The sequence below is a fragment of the Miscanthus floridulus genome, chromosome 4 (genome assembly GCF_019320115.1).
Source record: "Miscanthus floridulus cultivar M001 chromosome 4, ASM1932011v1, whole genome shotgun sequence".
NCBI classification, from domain to species: domain Eukaryota; kingdom Viridiplantae; phylum Streptophyta; class Magnoliopsida; order Poales; family Poaceae; genus Miscanthus; species Miscanthus floridulus.
The window spans coordinates 90,099,907-90,116,274 of record NC_089583.1 but is presented as its reverse complement, the minus strand read 5'-3'; the positions used below and the strand labels follow the sequence as shown (position 1 = coordinate 90,116,274).

At 41.0% G+C, this 16,368-nt stretch overlaps 2 protein-coding genes across 5 annotated transcripts in view; one reads left to right on the top strand and one right to left on the bottom strand.

Annotated features, from left to right (window-relative positions):
* The window catches only part of LOC136549965 (uncharacterized), a 28,912-nt gene extending 16,930 nt beyond the window's left edge, over positions 1–11,982 (bottom strand). The window contains exons 1-4 of one of the 2 annotated variants that reach the window (XR_010782107.1): positions 11,843–11,982; positions 11,288–11,394; positions 9,901–10,160; positions 9,626–9,797 (exon numbers count right to left, since the gene is read on the bottom strand). Coding sequence is in view for 1 of the 2 variants with exons in the window: in XM_066541398.1 (XP_066397495.1) it covers positions 11,288–11,394; positions 11,843–11,888 (153 nt within the window). In the remaining variant the exon portion in view is untranslated. The remainder of the gene's footprint in view (positions 1–9,625; positions 9,798–9,900; positions 10,161–11,287; positions 11,395–11,842) is intronic. The other variant, XM_066541398.1, reaches the window with a different exon arrangement.
* LOC136549966 (uncharacterized) lies at positions 11,867–15,976 on the top strand. Of its 3 annotated transcripts, XM_066541400.1 has the most exons (9): positions 11,867–12,030; positions 12,109–12,385; positions 12,577–12,636; positions 12,831–12,883; positions 13,017–13,068; positions 14,296–14,355; positions 14,703–14,777; positions 14,857–14,935; positions 15,656–15,976. In XM_066541400.1, exons 2-9 carry the CDS (start codon positions 12,271–12,273, stop codon positions 15,717–15,719), a joined length of 558 nt encoding a protein of 185 aa, XP_066397497.1. In that variant the 5' UTR covers positions 11,867–12,030; positions 12,109–12,270; the 3' UTR covers positions 15,720–15,976. The 3 variants fall into 3 exon arrangements, with proteins under 3 accessions (XP_066397497.1, XP_066397496.1, XP_066397498.1); XM_066541399.1 differs by having other exon boundaries at positions 11,867–12,385; XM_066541401.1 differs by lacking the exon at positions 11,867–12,030 and having other exon boundaries at positions 12,051–12,385; positions 14,869–14,935.
* The last annotated feature ends 392 nt before the right edge of the window (positions 15,977–16,368 follow it).

Here is a 16,368-nt window from a genome sequence, read left to right as displayed (position 1 = left end):
ATCAAGTGCTTGGGCATGGAAAAGAAGAAAGAGAAAAACAAAATACGCTCAAGGCAAAGGTGAATTTGATAGGGTCATTTTCTTTTGGTGATCAAGACACATAGCGGGTGTGATCACATTTAGGATAGATAGCCATACTATTAAGAGGGGTGAAACTCGTATTGAAATGCCGTTATCAAAGTGCCACTAGATGTTCTAACTCATTTGCATATGCATTTAGATCTAGTGGAGAGCTAACACCCTTGAAAATATTTGTGAAAATATGCTAACACACATGCAGAAGGTGTTACACTTAGAGGTTGGCACATTTGAGCTAGGTGTTACACTCGGTTTGTTGACCAGACACTGGAGCAAGGAGGTGACCAGACGCACAGCTTCTAGGTCTGGTCGTGTATGACGTATGCTGACATAAGCATGGAGACGAGGAAGAAGCGAGCGGACACAGGGGCGTGTCCGATCATGCTTGACATGATGCGTCCCGAGGATTTCATTGGTTCTCTTGTGATTGATTGATTGATCATCGCTTGCCACGTTGGTATAACCTCACTACCTCACCCTTGCATTTACTTTCCTAGTGTTGCTAAGCTCTTTAGTGTAATTAGTTTTGAGAGCTAGCTTGTGTCGGGTCTAGTGGTTAGTGAGGCTTTTTAGTTAGTCTTTGAGAGCTCACTAACTTAGTGGTAGTGACCTAGCATTGTGTGCTTAGAGACTAGTAACTAAAATTATGGTAGGTGACTTGTATTTTTAGTAGGCTAACGCAAGTATTGCTTTGCCTCATTTTTGTCCAACCACTTTGCTTAGTGTTGTTGTAGAAATTTTTATAGGCTATTCACCCTCCTCTAGCCATTATGACCTTTTAAGTGGTATCGGAGCCGTGGTCGTCGTGATTTCAGGCTTAACAACCTTCGGTGTCAAAATGGCTCAAGTCAACTATACTAAGAAGCCACCCCAATTTGATGGTTGAAATTATCCTTATTGGATGGCAAAGATGACCACCTACATCAGGTCAATCAATAGAAAGGTTTGAAAGATGGTGGAGACCAAGATTGAGGTTGCCAATATCGAAGCTCCCATCGTCGCCGAAGAAGTATTGCTCCAAAACAAGGACATTGCTCTTAGTACCATTCGTGATGCTTTGGATGAGAGAATATTTGAGCAAATCAAGAACATTGAGATGACTCATGAGGTATGGAAAAAGTTGGAGGAATCCTTTGAGGGCACTCAAGTCGTGAAGGGTGCAAAGACATACATTCTCAAAGATAAGTTTGCAAGCTTTAAGACGAAGGAAGATGAGAGTGTGCCGGAGATGTTACATAGGCTTCAAGTGCTTATCAATGATCTCAAAGCACTTGGAGAAGAGGTGAAGGACAAGGACTTCTCTCGCAAGTTCTTAAGATGCTTACCATCAAGATTTGACACATTGGCCACTATTATAGTGAGGTGTGGCTTGGACGCTATGACACCAAACCAAGTGTTGAAAAATATGATGACCGATGACACCTATAGAGATGATGATGAAAAGAAAGAGAAGAATGAGAAGAAGGATGATAAGAAGAAGAGTGGCATTCAAGGCCACTTCATCTAAGGGCAAGGCCAAGCAAGATACATCAAGTGAAGATGAAGGCTCATTTTCTTGGGATGACGATGATGATGAGAAGATGACTCTCTTTGTGAAGAGATTTGGCAAGTTCATGGTGAAAAAAGGCTATCGTGCTAGAAGGAAGAAGTTTCCGTCCAAGAATATTGGAATGAAATAATTGAATAGATTGGTTAAACATGATCTAGTTAGAGGCTTGAAAGATGTGGTATTTAAGGACAAACTTTGTAGCTCTTATTAAGTTGGCAAACAAGATGGAAACACCCATCCTAAGAAGAGTATAATGAGCACTAGCAAAGCATTTAAATTGTTGCACATGGATTTATTTGGACCAACATAGTACACTAGCATTGATAAAAACAAATATGGCTTTGTGATAGTGGATAACTATACAAAATACACTTGGGCATTCTTTCTAGCGGACAAGAGTGATGTATTTACAATATTTCAATCTTTTGTCATGGGCATTCACAATGAGTTTGAGACAACCATTAAGAGAGTTAGAAGTGACAATGATAGTGAGTTCAAGAACACAAGAATTGATGAGTTGTGTGATGACTTTAGAATTAGATATTAATTCTCGGCCAAGTACACTCCATAATCAAATGACCTTATTGAGAGAAAAAATAGAACACTCATTGACATGGCAAGATCTATGCTTAGTGAGTACAATGTGAGTCAATCCTTTTGAGCCGAAGCTATCAATACGGCTTGCTATTGTAGCAACCATTTATATTGTCACCCATTAAAAGAGAAAACACCTTTATGAGCTCTTGAATGGTAGAAAGCCAAACATTGCATATTTTTGGGGCTTTGGTTGCAAATGTTATATCTTGAAGAAAGACACTTGATTGAACAAGTTTGACAAGAAGTGTGATGAAGGATTCTTGCTTCAATACTGAACCACTAGCAAAGCATATAGAGTTTGAAATTTGGCAAGTGGTATTCTGAAAGAAGTTTATGATGTTGAATTTGATGAAACCAATAGTTCCCAAGATGAGAATAAGAATCTTGAAGATGTTAGAGGCATTCAACTTTTAAATGCCATAAAGAACATGGATGTTGATGAATTAAGACCTAGGCAAGTGATTGATGAAGAAAATGATTAAGTGCAAGTGCTTTCTAACTTAAATGTAGGTACTACAAGCGCAGATTTCGAGATAGTTCATAAAGGTTTTGGGTATGGTAGTAGGAATCAGGAGAGGGAGGAAGTTTTGGACTTCACGGTAGCTTTTGACCTGATGATAGCCAACACTTTCTTTAGAAAGAGAGAATCTCATCTAGTGACCTTCAGTAACGGACAACACTCTAGCCAAATTGACTTTGTCCTCACAAGAAGAAAGGACAAACAATTATGCTTGGGTTGCAAGGTGATCCCAGGAGAGTGTGTTGTTTCTCAACATAAGCTTTTGGTGGCCGACTTTCGTTTTCAAGTGCATGCCCATAGAGATATACAAGCTAAGATTGAAAGAACAAAGTGGTGGAAACTGAAAGAGGAGACGTCAGAGGTATTCAGGGAAAAGGTTATCAAAGAGAGCTCTTGAAAGGAAGAAGAGGACATAAACAATATGTGGGAGAAGATGGCAACCAACATTCGAAAGGTGGCCTCAGAGGTGTGTGGAGTAACCAAAGGAAGTGAATGTGAGGCTAAAGATATTTGGTGGTGAAACGAGGAAGTCCAAAGGGCTATTAATGAGAAGAAAGAGTGTTATAGATGCTTGTACCATGACAGGAGTGTGGACAACATAGAGAAGTACAAGGTGGTAAAGAAGACTGCAAAGCGAGCTGTAGTGTAGCAAAGGGTAGAGCGTACGATGATCTTTACCAATGTTTGAGTACGAAGGAAGGAGAGAAAGACATTTATAGGATGGCTAGGGTTCGTGAGAGAAAGACAAGGAACTTCAACCAAGTTAAGTGCATTAAGGATGAAAGGGAGCATCTCTTGGTGAAGGAGGATGAGATCCGACATCGATGGCAAGAGTATTTTGACAAATTGTTCAATGGTGAGAATACGGACACAACCTTTCAGTTGGATGATTCTTTTGATGACACTAATAGGCGCTTTGTGAGAAGAATCTAAGAATCTGAGGTCAGAGAGGTATTGAAATGGATGAAAGGAGGTAAGGTGATGGGACCGGATGGTATCCCGATCGCAGTGTGGAGATGACTCGAGGGCATAGCTATAGTATGGCTAATCAAACTGTTCAACCATATTTTTCGATCGAACAAGATGCCTGATGAGCGAAGAAGTATATTGGTACCGATATACAAGAATACAGGAGATATTCAAAATTGTACTAATTACCGGGGAATTAAGTTGATGAGCCATACTATGAAGCTATGGGAGAGAGTTATCGAACATCGCTTGAGAGCAATAACGTGGGTCTCTATGAACCAATTTGGTTTTATGCCCGAAAGATCAACCATGGAAGCCATTTTCTTAATAAGACAAGTTATGGAAGCGGTATAGGGAGAAGAAGGACCTACACATGTTTTTATTGACTTGGAGAAGGCTTATGATAAAATACCAAGGAATGTTATGTGGTGGACTTTGGACAAACATAAAGTCCCAACGAAGTACGTTGGGCTCATTAAGGACATGTACAACAATGTTGTGACTAGAGTTCGAACAAGTGATGGAGACACGGATGACTTCCCGATTAGGATAGGACTACATCAAGGGTCAGCTTTGAGCCCTTATTTGTTTGCCTTAGTGATGGACGAGGTCACAAGGGACATACAAGGGGACATCCCTTGGTATATGCTTTTCGCGGATGATGTAGTGCTAGTTGATGAAAGCCAAACAACAGTGAATCAGAAACTGGAGTTATGACGGGAGACTTTAAAGTCCAAAGGTTTTAGACTCAGTAAAACTAAAACTAAGTATATGAGATGTGACTTCAGCACTACTACTCAGGAGGAGGAGGATATTAGTTTAGAAGGTCAAGTAGTGCATAGGAAGGATACCTTTCGATATTTAGGATCAATGCTATAGAGAGACGGGAATATTGATGAAGATGTTAGCCATAGAATCAAAGTAGGGTGGATGAAGTGGCGGCAAGCATCTGATGTCCTATGTGACAAAAGGGTACCACAGAAGCTGGCGAATTAGACCTGCTATGTTGTATAGTGCAGAATATTGGCCTACGAAAAGACAACATGTTCAACAGATAAGAGTCGTGGAAATACATATATTGCGTTGGATTTGTGGTCATACAAGAAGAGATCGAGTTCGGAACGATGATATACGTGATAGATTAGGGGTAGCACCAATTGAAGAAAAGCTTGTCCAATACCAGTTGAGATGGTTTAACATGTCTAATGGAGACCTCTAGAGGCACCGGTGCGTAGTGGAATCCTAAGCCATGATAGTAACGTGAAGAGAGGCAGAGAAAGACCAAAGTTGACTTGGGTAGAGGCAATAAGAGGAAACTTGAAATGATAGAATATACCTAAAGACTTAGCCTTAGATAGGAGTGCTTGGAGGACAGCTATTCATGTGCCTAAACCTTGATTGCTTCTACTAGGTTTCAACTCTAGCCTAACCCAACTTGTTTGAGACTTAAAGGCTTTGTTGTTGTTGTTGTTGCTGCTTTCTAACTTAAATGTGCAAGATGATACAAATCAAGCAAGCACAAGTGGCTCTCATGACAATGAAGAAAATCAAGTGGCTAGTACATTATCTCAATCTAATGATCAAGCAAGTGCAAGCAACAATGTTTCAATACTCCAACCAACCATATTATAGATCATCCATTGGACATTATTATTGAGATATTTCTAGAGGTGTACAAACAAGATCAAGATTTGCATCATTTTGTGAATACTTCTCATTTGTGTCATCTATTGAACCAAAGAAGATAGAAAAAGCATTGATAGATGTGGATTGGGTAAATGCTATGCATGAAGAGTTGAATAACTTCACAAGAAATCAAGTATTGGAGTTAGTTGAAAGACCAAAGAACCACAATATGATTGGAACCAAATGAGTCTATAGAAACAAGCAAGATCAAGATGGGATAGTAGTAAAGAACAAAGCAATATTGGTAGCACAAGGCTATACACAAGTTAAAGGTCTCAACTTTAAAGAAACATATGCCCCGATTGCTTGATTGGAAGCGATTATAATTTTGCTAGCATATGCTTATGCCCACAACATCAAGCTCTATCAAATATATGTCAAGAGTGCATTTCTAAATGGCTACATCAATGAAGAAATTTATGTTGAGCAACCTCCTGATTTTGAAGATGACAACAAGCCCAACCATATGTACAAGTTGAAGATAGTATTGTATGGCTTGAAGCAAGCACCTAGAGCATGGTATGAGAGATTGAGGAACTTCCTACTCTCTAAGGATTAATAATGGGCAAAGTTAACATCACTTTTTTCACCAAAAAGATTAGCAAAGACTTATTTGTGTTGTAAATCTATGTTGATGACATTATCTTTGGATCAACCAATCAAGATTTTTATGAAGAGTTTGGAAATATGATGGCTAATGAATTTGAGACATCTATGATTGGAGAGTTGAGTTACTTCCATGGTCTTTAAATCAAGCAAATGAAGAATGGTACATTTGTGAGTCAAGGCAAATATATCAAAGATATGTTCAAGAAGTTTGTCATGAATGAGGCAAAAGCCATCAGTACACCAATGGGAACAAATGACAATTTGGATAGTGGTGCAAATGGCAATATGGTGAATCAAAAGTTATATCGCTCTATGATTGGAAACCTACTCTATGTGACCGCATCAAGGACGAATGTCATGTTTAATGTGTGCATGTGTGCAAGATTCAAAGCCTCACCAAGATAAAGTCATTTGAAGGCTACAAAGAGAATATTGAGGTATTTAAAGCATACACAAAATATTGATTTGTAGTATCCCAAAGGAGCAAAGTTTGAGCTAGTTGGATATTCTGACTCGGATTATGCAGGATGCAAGGTTGAAAGGAAGAGCACTTCGGGCACTTGTCAACTATTGGGAAGATCACTTATTTCATGGCCATCAAAGAAGCAAAATAATGTTGTATTATCAACCACTGAAGTCGAATACATATCCGTTGGTAGTTGTTGTGCACAAATACTTTAGATGAAGGCCACATTAAATGACTTTGGAATTAAGTTCAAGAAAGTGTCATTGCTATGTGACAATAAGAGTGCAATCAAGCTAACCAATAATCCGGTTCAACATGCAAAAACAAAGCACATTGATGTCCACCACCATTTCATAAGAGATCATAAAAAAAGACATTTCAATTGAGAGTGTAGACACCGAAGATCAACTTGCCGACATATTCACCAAGCCATTAGATGAGAAAAGGTTTTGTAAGTTAAGAAATAAGTTGAACATATTAGATTTCTCAAATATGTGTTGATGCAACCCTACTAATATGACATACCTCTCCTTCGAGCAATCCAAGGTAAAAATTGATTGACATGCATACATCCTTTGCTAAGGACATATTTAGTACATCTAATCATTCCTCATATTTAGTGCATCTATCCATGAAAAATAAATGAATTTGATGCTTGTATGGTACCACTATTACTTCTATGCTTGACTTGATTTAGTGATATCATATGACATGTTTGTGGACTTATAAACCTAGTGTTTGATCTAGAAAATGAGCTATAAGTGTTTAACTCAACATGGTCAAGATAATCCTTGAAATGAGGTGTGAAGAAGTTTGTCCTTGGATCAAACCGAGTTAAATATCTTTGGCAAGTGCTCTAGATTAGACCAAATTTGAAAAAACGATCCTCACCGCATTGATTGACATTGATAATCTTAACTTATTTAAAATTGAACATTTGTGGTCATTGATGACAAAGGGGGAGAAGTAACGCACAAAGATAGTGAAAATATGACAAAGGGGGAGAAATATGAAAGTAAGGGGATCAATTAAAATTTGAGCACACAAGTAGGGGGAGCAAGCTCATAAACTTGATTGATGCATTTGAATGTGCATTTCATATGTTTGCTTGCATGGCATAAGTTTTTATTTAAAATTTCCATGCTTGTATGGTGTATGCTAGTTGTAGGTTTGAATGATGAAATAAAAAACTAGTATGCATAGCTAATAGTTAGATATGCCTTGCTTACTTGCTTTGTCTTAATAAGTGGTACTAGAGTCTTGCTTCTAATGTTGATCTCATGAGGTATCTAGTATTTGTGTTTTGCAAGTAATTCCAAGTGGTATCTAACTAGCAATGGTGCTAGAGATGGTATATTTGGTATACTCCGATTAGTATCACACTTCAAAGGTCCATCTCTTATACCTTAGCATCATTTGGTAGACATTACTCTCCCACATTTCTAATCTATGCATATGTGCAAGCTTCAATCCAAACTCTTACCACATATGTAGGGGAGCAAATGCTACCAATGGAGGGTTCATGAAACTTGTCCAAATCCTTTTACACATGGTAAATATGCTTGGACAAGTAACATGGATTCAATTGAATTTCAATTTATATCTTTGCGAAAGGGTTGTCATCAATCACCAAAAAAGGGAGATTGAAAGCTCTAGTTTGGTTTTGGTGAATTGATAAAACCCTAAGTGCTAACCTATTACTCTAGTGATTATGAGATATGTAGCACATTCCAAGTGATGGAGCAAATAGAGAAGATCATGGTGATGGTGGTGACCGGACACACAACTTCTAGGTCCGGTCATGTATGACGTATACTGACGTAAGCATGGAGGCGAGGAAGAAGCGAGCAGACACAAGGGCGCATCCGGTCATGCTTGACCTGACACGTCTGGTCATGTTTTAGCCGCTTGGGAACCTTACTGGAAATGATTTGAAGCGCGCTGGCATGGCATCAGGTGGATCCAGCGGTGCGTCCGGTCGCGACGTTGGGTGATCGGGCGCTTGTCTGATCTGATGCAGTGGTGGTGCGTCCGATCGCCCTTCGGGTGCGTCCGGTCATGACTTAAGTGCAAACGTGGGCGAAACGACCGTTGAGATCGGGCGGCGCAAGTTTGAAGCGGGAGACACGTGGCAGTCATCCACTGACCGGACGCTGGGCTGTGCATCCGGTTTGGCAGACCTGCGCGTCCGATCACCCCGAGTTGGGTTGCAATGAGGAGCCCAATAGCTCTATTTTGTGGGGGCTTCTATTTAAGCCTCATGGTTGGCTCTAGCTCACCCTCTTGGCCATTTGCATTGATATAGCAACCTTGTGAGCTTAGCCAAAGCCCTCCCACTCATCTCCATCATTGATTCATCATCTCTATGAGATTGGGAATAAATCTAAGTGCATTGTTTGAGTGATTGCATCTAGAGACACTTGGTGATTGTGTTTCGCTGCGGATTTCATTTGTTTCTCTTGGTGGTTGCCACCACCTAGACGGCTTGGTGCAGCGAGGATCGTCGAGTGGAGGAAGGTGATTATTTTTGGCTCCGATCTTGGTGATTGTGAGGGGTTCTTGACTTTTCCTCGGCGAAGAGCCAAAAGGTACCCTAGTGGATTGCTCGTAGCTTGTGGGTTCCCATCTTGTGTTGGTTGTGCGGCACCCGATTGCGGGTTAGGCGTGTGATGCCTATTAGCGCGTGAACCTACAAGTGGTTGAATCGCTACAACGAGGACGTAGTTTACTGGCAAGCATGTGAATCTTGGGAATAAATCATTGTGTCATCTTGTCCCGATGATTTTATTGGTTCTCTTGTGATTGATTGATCATTGCTTGCCACGTCGATATAACCTCACTACCTCACCCTTGCATTTACTTTCCTAGTGTTGCTAAGCTCTTTAGTGTAATTAGTTTTGAGAGTTAGCTTGTGTCGGATCTAGTGGTTAGTGATGCTCTTTAGTTAGTCTTTGAGAGCTCACTAACTTAGTGGTAGTGACCTAGCATTGTGTGCTTAGAGTTAGAGACTATAGTAATTAGAATTGTGTTAGGTGGCTTGTATTTTTAGTAGGCTAGTGCAAGTATTGCTTCGCCTTATTTTTGTCTATCCACTTTGCTTAGTGTTGTAGAAATTTTCATAGGCTATTCACCCACATCCAGCTATTACGACCTTTCAGGCGCCGATGAAGACCGTGCGATGGAGGAGGACGGCGCAGATGAAGACTGCGCGAGAGGCTGCAACGACGGGCCGCGCGGATCACGCGCAGGTGGCGCAAACGACGCGCGCGGAACAAAGGACCTGCACAGCGACGGGCCGCAAGCAGGGGCCACGAGCAGAGGACCTGCGTGAAGAAAATCCCAAGGGGAAGAAAAAAATGGATCGTGGGTGAATTAGATCAGCCTAATCCTAACTCTAATCCATAGCTTTGATTCCATGTTACTAACCTTGGGATCTGAGAAGACAACCACTCCACAAGTGGAGACGATCTATATATAGAGAGGCACATGGGCCATATGGGCCTGTAGTATAAGGGCCTTCATAGTTCATACACTTAACACATGTAGTGTAGTTTTCAAGCCCATAGTTTCCTTACTGAAGTAGAGGTTGGGATGACACTTCAAGAATTTCGAAATGCACGAGACACGGAAGCAGCACGGGCAGCATCTCGAAGTGACAACAGAGAATGTATATGAAGCAAGATATCCTGCAGGCACAACCATAGGAGAAATGTTCAATGATGAAACTTAACAAGCTCATGATTACTTCAATAGGAAGGCCAAACCAACAGGAATGTATGGGCTAGCATTCTATCACAGGTGCTCCGTGGAGGGTAACATAACGCTGATGGCAATTCTACCGTAACTAGTTACGCTTACAAAGGTGTGTGTCCATCAAGCTAGGTCGAACGATGAGATGGCATATTCAGACTTCAGAGTAATATTGTTGGTTGCTGATGACATTCAGGCTATGAACCACAGAAAGAGATGTTTATTGATATGAAAAGTATCAAGGAAACATACTTCATATATGAATGTGTCACTCTTGCTTTCCAAGTGTTGGTACAATGAAAGTGCTATATATACAGAAGAAAGCTAAGGACAAATTGCACATGAAGTGTATAACAACTTCCAGTATTTGTAATATTGGGGCTTGCTTTTCAATACTCCAATTCCTGAAAAGTTTCTATATCTCGAAGTAAAAATGTCTTTTTGATATTTAAGTAAAAGACAAACAAATCTAAACTAATAGATATGCTCTCTATTAATATATTTGCCTGGCAGAAGTCCTGCCAGTGATTTTCAAAAAAAAAAAAACTAATAGACATGCCTAACTGCCCTGACTCTAGATGATCAAGGCCATGCACTCTGCTGGAACATACAAATGTGGAAAGCTCATAGGTATGCAGTTCCAGGAGGTATGCAATAATTTGTTTCGTCATGTATGAAAGTATGAAACCTTTTTTTTCTGCATTCCAGACAACTTTTCGGAGGTTTCTTTTCAAAATCTCCTTCTGGCACCATGAGAACACAGATTTAAAGGGTGGCATAACCTGAAGGAAACCTGAAACCTCACAAAATTGCCTAACATGGAAAAGATAAATTTTATTTGATGCAGAGATGTTTTAATTTCAGATACATTCTGTAAAGAAATAACTATAGGTATCACCCTTTCTCCATACAAAGGTTATGATATCTATATGCCATTGTAAGCTCTGTGTGGATGCTTGGGGACACATATGTCAAATGCCATCCGAAAGTTTAGTCTCCCACAATCCAAAGTTTTGCAGTAACAGTAATTATGATGATATTAATTGCAACCGTTATGCCGTACCTCAGGAAGGGTGGGCCCTGAATATCTACTTATTTTGCCTTCTGGAGAGTTACAATCTTGATCACAAGGGAAGTCCTTTCCCTCAGCCATGGAAACAATCGATCCATCTGAGGTGCAATACGAGAAAAAATCATGGTTACCAAAGAGTTTAGCCAAAAACCAAAGAACAACAAGAGAATCAAACACACCAATTTTCGGCGGCCAGCACACTGTTTTACTTTTCTTTTAACTAAATACATGGATTTGTTTATTCTATCGAACTTTTGCGTAAGAAACAGCAGAAAATTTTGTTGTCAACCAAACCAAACATGTATGGCTATCTCCTCCCCCATGCATGGCTATCATGGAGTAATAATCTGAACACAGGCTGTAAACGCCACGGCACCCGCACGGAGGTAGACCAAAGATAAAACACTGTTGCGTGCCGAATTGATGTGAGAGAAAAATAGCGAAATTTGGGCTAAAACTGGCTTAAAAAAACGTCGTTCCGACTGAATTATTGTTATTGTAAGTGAGGCCGAACATGGCCTAAACCGAGAAAGCTAGGAAGCATACCGCGCGCTTGGATTCGGGGATGGCGAAGCCGCTGGTGCCGCCGCATGGCCTTTGAGCATACGACACGAGGGAGAGGAGCGCAGCGCAGGTGCGCCGATCGCGTCGGCGCCGCCGACGATTTGTGGCCTTGTGGGGCTTCCGGCTATCGTCTGACTCCGCCGCCCAGCTCCCCCGTCCTGCGCGATAAGGTCTTGGCCTGCAAGTCCTATCCTGGAAACGGCCCAAACTTTGCCCAACCTAATAACCAGTCGAGCTATATGGTGTAGTGGGCCGTCTGTGGACCAGACACCCAGACTGATTCGCTGGCGGCAGGCCGACGGCCATCGGAGACGGAGGTGGCGACCGGTTCCGGCGAGCCGCAGGCGACGAAGAGGGGACGCCGCGACCTGTTCTAGCGAAGCGGGAGCGGGGAAGATTCGGAAGCAGCGATGTCGAAGCGGCTACTGTCGCGGCTGCTCGGCATGTTCCAATCGCGGACGCAGTTGGGCGTCGACAAGGCCGGCAACCGATACTTCACCCGCCTCGAGGAGGTCGACGGCGCCAGTACGTGTCCCCGTCCACCCCGCTCATCCTATCCCCTGTTTCCCCCTTCTTGCACGAGCTTGCCTCTAGTTTCCCCGCTCGTGGTCTCCTCTGGGGAGGAGGAAGGCACGTGAATGCCGGCTAAGCAAATCTCGATGCTGTTGCTTTTGCTTCTTCTTCATGTTGTTCTTGATTGCGGAACATGTGAACAGTGAAGGAGAGGCGGTGGGTGGAGTTCAAGGGCGCCGACCAGGACTCGACCACCGTTCCAGGTGACCTTCCTCCCTTGCTGCTCATTTTTTCCGATGAGGATTTTTTTGGTGTGACTGAAGAAGTGAAGTATCCCAATTTAACTGCTACGACACTGTGTTTGCAGGCATGTATGGATTGTGGCCTTGATTCTAGATTATATACTTGGATTTATTGATGGCATATACAGCATCTCATAGTTATGTCGTGCTTGTAGTCGAGTGGATTTGCTGGCTGAACGGCCAAAGGAAGAAAGCTCCAACACCAGAGGTAAGAGCAAGAATGTGAGACAGTGCATTGTCCTTCAAAGTTTTGCTTTTATTATTACATCATCAGTTCAAACTTAGCAAGGAGAGCAACATGATCTTTGCATCTGACGCTGATGTATTGTTGCGCCTTTCAGGAATTGGCTGAGCTGGAGGCAAGGCGTGAACGTGTCAAGCAAAACATTGAACGTATGTATATGCCATTTCCTACTTGTGTACTCATGTATGATTTTACTAATAAGCCTCACTGTGCATTGTGCATGCTGCTGCACTGAGCAGGAGTCCAAACATGTTTTCATAGGCATTGGCAGTTGAATAATCCATGTTAATTGCCTCAACTACTTTATGGTAGCCCATATGTATCATCATATGCACTCTATGCTAATTTCCATACCATTCACTGGATAAGACTAAGAGAAATGAAATAAAATGCTGGTCAGATATATGTGTTTCTTGTATTTGATGCTAGATTCTTATTTTGTAAATAGAAATTGTATCATATTTTGTGCCAGGAATCCTCAGCAAGGTTGGATGAAACATGATCACTTGCAAACTTTGATCTCTATTACAACTTTGCAAATCCACGAATTAGAAGGTTAACGTTGATATTCAGTTGCGGCCTTGTGGGGTGTGATTGGTGGTTGGAAAAGTAACAGGATATGCTGTTGTTGTCGTGCACTTAAAATTTGGTTTGTTAACCTCATGATTAGGGATTCAAGCGCTAACACCAAGTGTTGTGGGCCAGTCTGCCAGTTAATTTTTATCCCACCTCGCTTCCTTTGATATCCGGACTAGTTCAATTGAGTATTGGGTTGATCTGATGTCCCAAAGAAAGCGAAACTTGCATCCCTAGTCATGAGCCAAATTTCGATGATGCCTGCTATATATCTATTTAAATTCATCCATGGAAAACATGTTGGAAATGCTGGCCTATTGTTTATGGCCTTAATTTTTTTAGAGAACAGTTGTTACGATGTAATGTACTGGATAGGTTTGCAGCTATGAAGCTTTCATTCTAGTTGCAGACTTTGCGGTGCAGTAAAAGATCTTATTCGTACCAGCATATGTTTGCTATTATGGTGTCGCAGCTTCTTTTAAGTTTCGTTTCTTTCAAGAGTCAAGATCCTCATGGTGAAAGGGCCTCTAGCCTAGTGGTTAGAGCACCTGAGTAGTATCCAGCAGGCCTGGGTTCGACTCCCCGTGGGAGTGAATTTAAACAGGTCTGGAATAAAAAAAATATTAAAAAAATAGGTTGGGGTTTCCCCTGCTGACTTCAGTAAAAAAAAAGAATCAAGATCCTCATGCATGTAATTTTGCATTAGCCTTGGTTATTCATAAAGCTGTCATCTTTTTTTAGTTTGATGGCCAATAATCTGTGTTTTCTCCACTAATATGTTTAATCTGTGTTCAATCAAGTTCTCAAAAAGAAAGAAGAAGAGGAAAGAAAAAACGGTATCCGACCAGTCAAGAAAATTGGTATGTTTTTTCTGGTACCTTGTACTTCAATCCTTGCTTATATGCACTTACAGCTTTCTGTGGATTGTTTAGTATGCTTCCTGTGTCACAATTCCACTTTCATCTCTTACCCACTCTTTTCTTTTTGTTTCTTATATATTTAATATATTTACCACAATAGGGATATGAGATTTTGACATCATTTGATACCCTGCCGTGATACTTGACAGTTATACAATTCCTCATATTATCAGTTAATCTTCCATTGTAGTTTCTCCCTGTTGTGTTGGTGAAGGGGAAAGAAATCTCGTAATGCTTTCTTTTCTCTCCCCCTGATTGTTTGACTGCTGATGTTCCTCCAAATGCAGGGAAAGCCGAATCTCCAAATCTCCAAAGTTTCGTGAAGCAGCAGTTCTCTGGTACTCCTCCAGATCAGCAGAAAGGTAACATTACCTTATTTAACTATGTTTCTCTCTGGGAATATAAGTGCGACTACTTTTGAAATACATGATGACATTTTAGTTAACACTTTAGGACTTGAGGAGGTATCTAGGCCTAAGTACGCAACTCATACAGAAGATGCTACGACAGACAATGAGAGGTGCATTCCAGCTCAAAGTTCTTTCTGTGAATGTTTTATGTCATTGTGATGAAATGTTATTTACTCTGTAGCCATTTTATTTAAGTAAATAGTACCAGCAATGGCCAGCTGTATGCTCTTGTGCCTGCCTTTTGCTTTATATCTGCCTTCAAACATTCAGCATGGTTTTGCAATTTTCTGTGGTACTCCCTCCATCCCAAATTATAAGACATTTTGGCTTTTTTTAGATACATAGCTTTTGCTATTCACTTAGATATACACTATGTTTGTATACATAGTAAAAGTAATGTATCTGGAAAAGTCAAAACATCTTATAATTTGGAACAACGGGGAGTAAAACATTTATGCTGTTAATTTACGCTTAAAGCATTGTGTGGGCGCATGCCTGTGTACACCAGGAACATGTACAATAAAGTTAATTTACCGAACTTGAATATAGAAATGAAGTTCAACTTTTAGATTGAAGTTGGATATTATAATATCATGGTAATTTTTACTGGATCTGACAATATGCTCTGGACACCTCGGTCAAACTTCAATTTGGGTATTGCAGAAGTATTGAAAGTGCATCAATTTATTCATGGCTCCAGCTGATATAGGAGCTACATGAAAAACAACAATATGCTATTGTCTTTATCTTTGTTTTTTTTTTCTTTTGCACGAGTCTTCATCTGATTTTACATTATTTCTAATTTCAAACTCATGTTTATTTGTCTTCAGGTCATCTGAACCAACAGGAACTGGTGCCACTTTCAAGCCAGGGACTTGGCAGCCACCAACATGAATGCCAACCTGAACTCTACAAGATGAAGGGTGTGTACCAGAGCATTTTCCTTTCACCAATCCGTGTAACATTTTAACATTTGCTCTGAAAGAATCAATAGCATGAGTTCCTTTTTTTCTTCAGCTGGTTACTCCATCTGATGGAGTTTTAGGTGATCAGGGCTCCACGTTATCCCTGGATTTTTGCCAAATTGTCCTCTGTAATCTTTTTATGGACTGTGATAGCAACTATAATAAACTCGACCAATGTTTTGAACAGGGCTTTGTCAGGGACATGGTTCAACATATTGCAGTATGTCCGATGCAAAATATTGCCCTAAATGAAGTAAAAGCAATTTTGTTTGGTTCATATCCAGAGCACGCCACAGGACGCCACGCCTAACGTTAGCCGATGTTTGCCTCTTGACCAGACTTACGGCGAGCCCGAGCCGCACTTTGCCTCGGTGAAGCTAGATCATTTTGACGCCTTCCCTCGCCAAATCTCCGGCGCCAGTTTTCCTCGCCAGATTTTTGGCGTGGCCCCAGTTGAGTTACGGCGAGGTGTGGTCACAGGCCAAACGCGCCCACCCCATCAATTGATATGAAAATTGATGTTTTACTTTTATTTGTTGTATATGACTTTTATATTTTACAGGTATATTTGTTTCCAT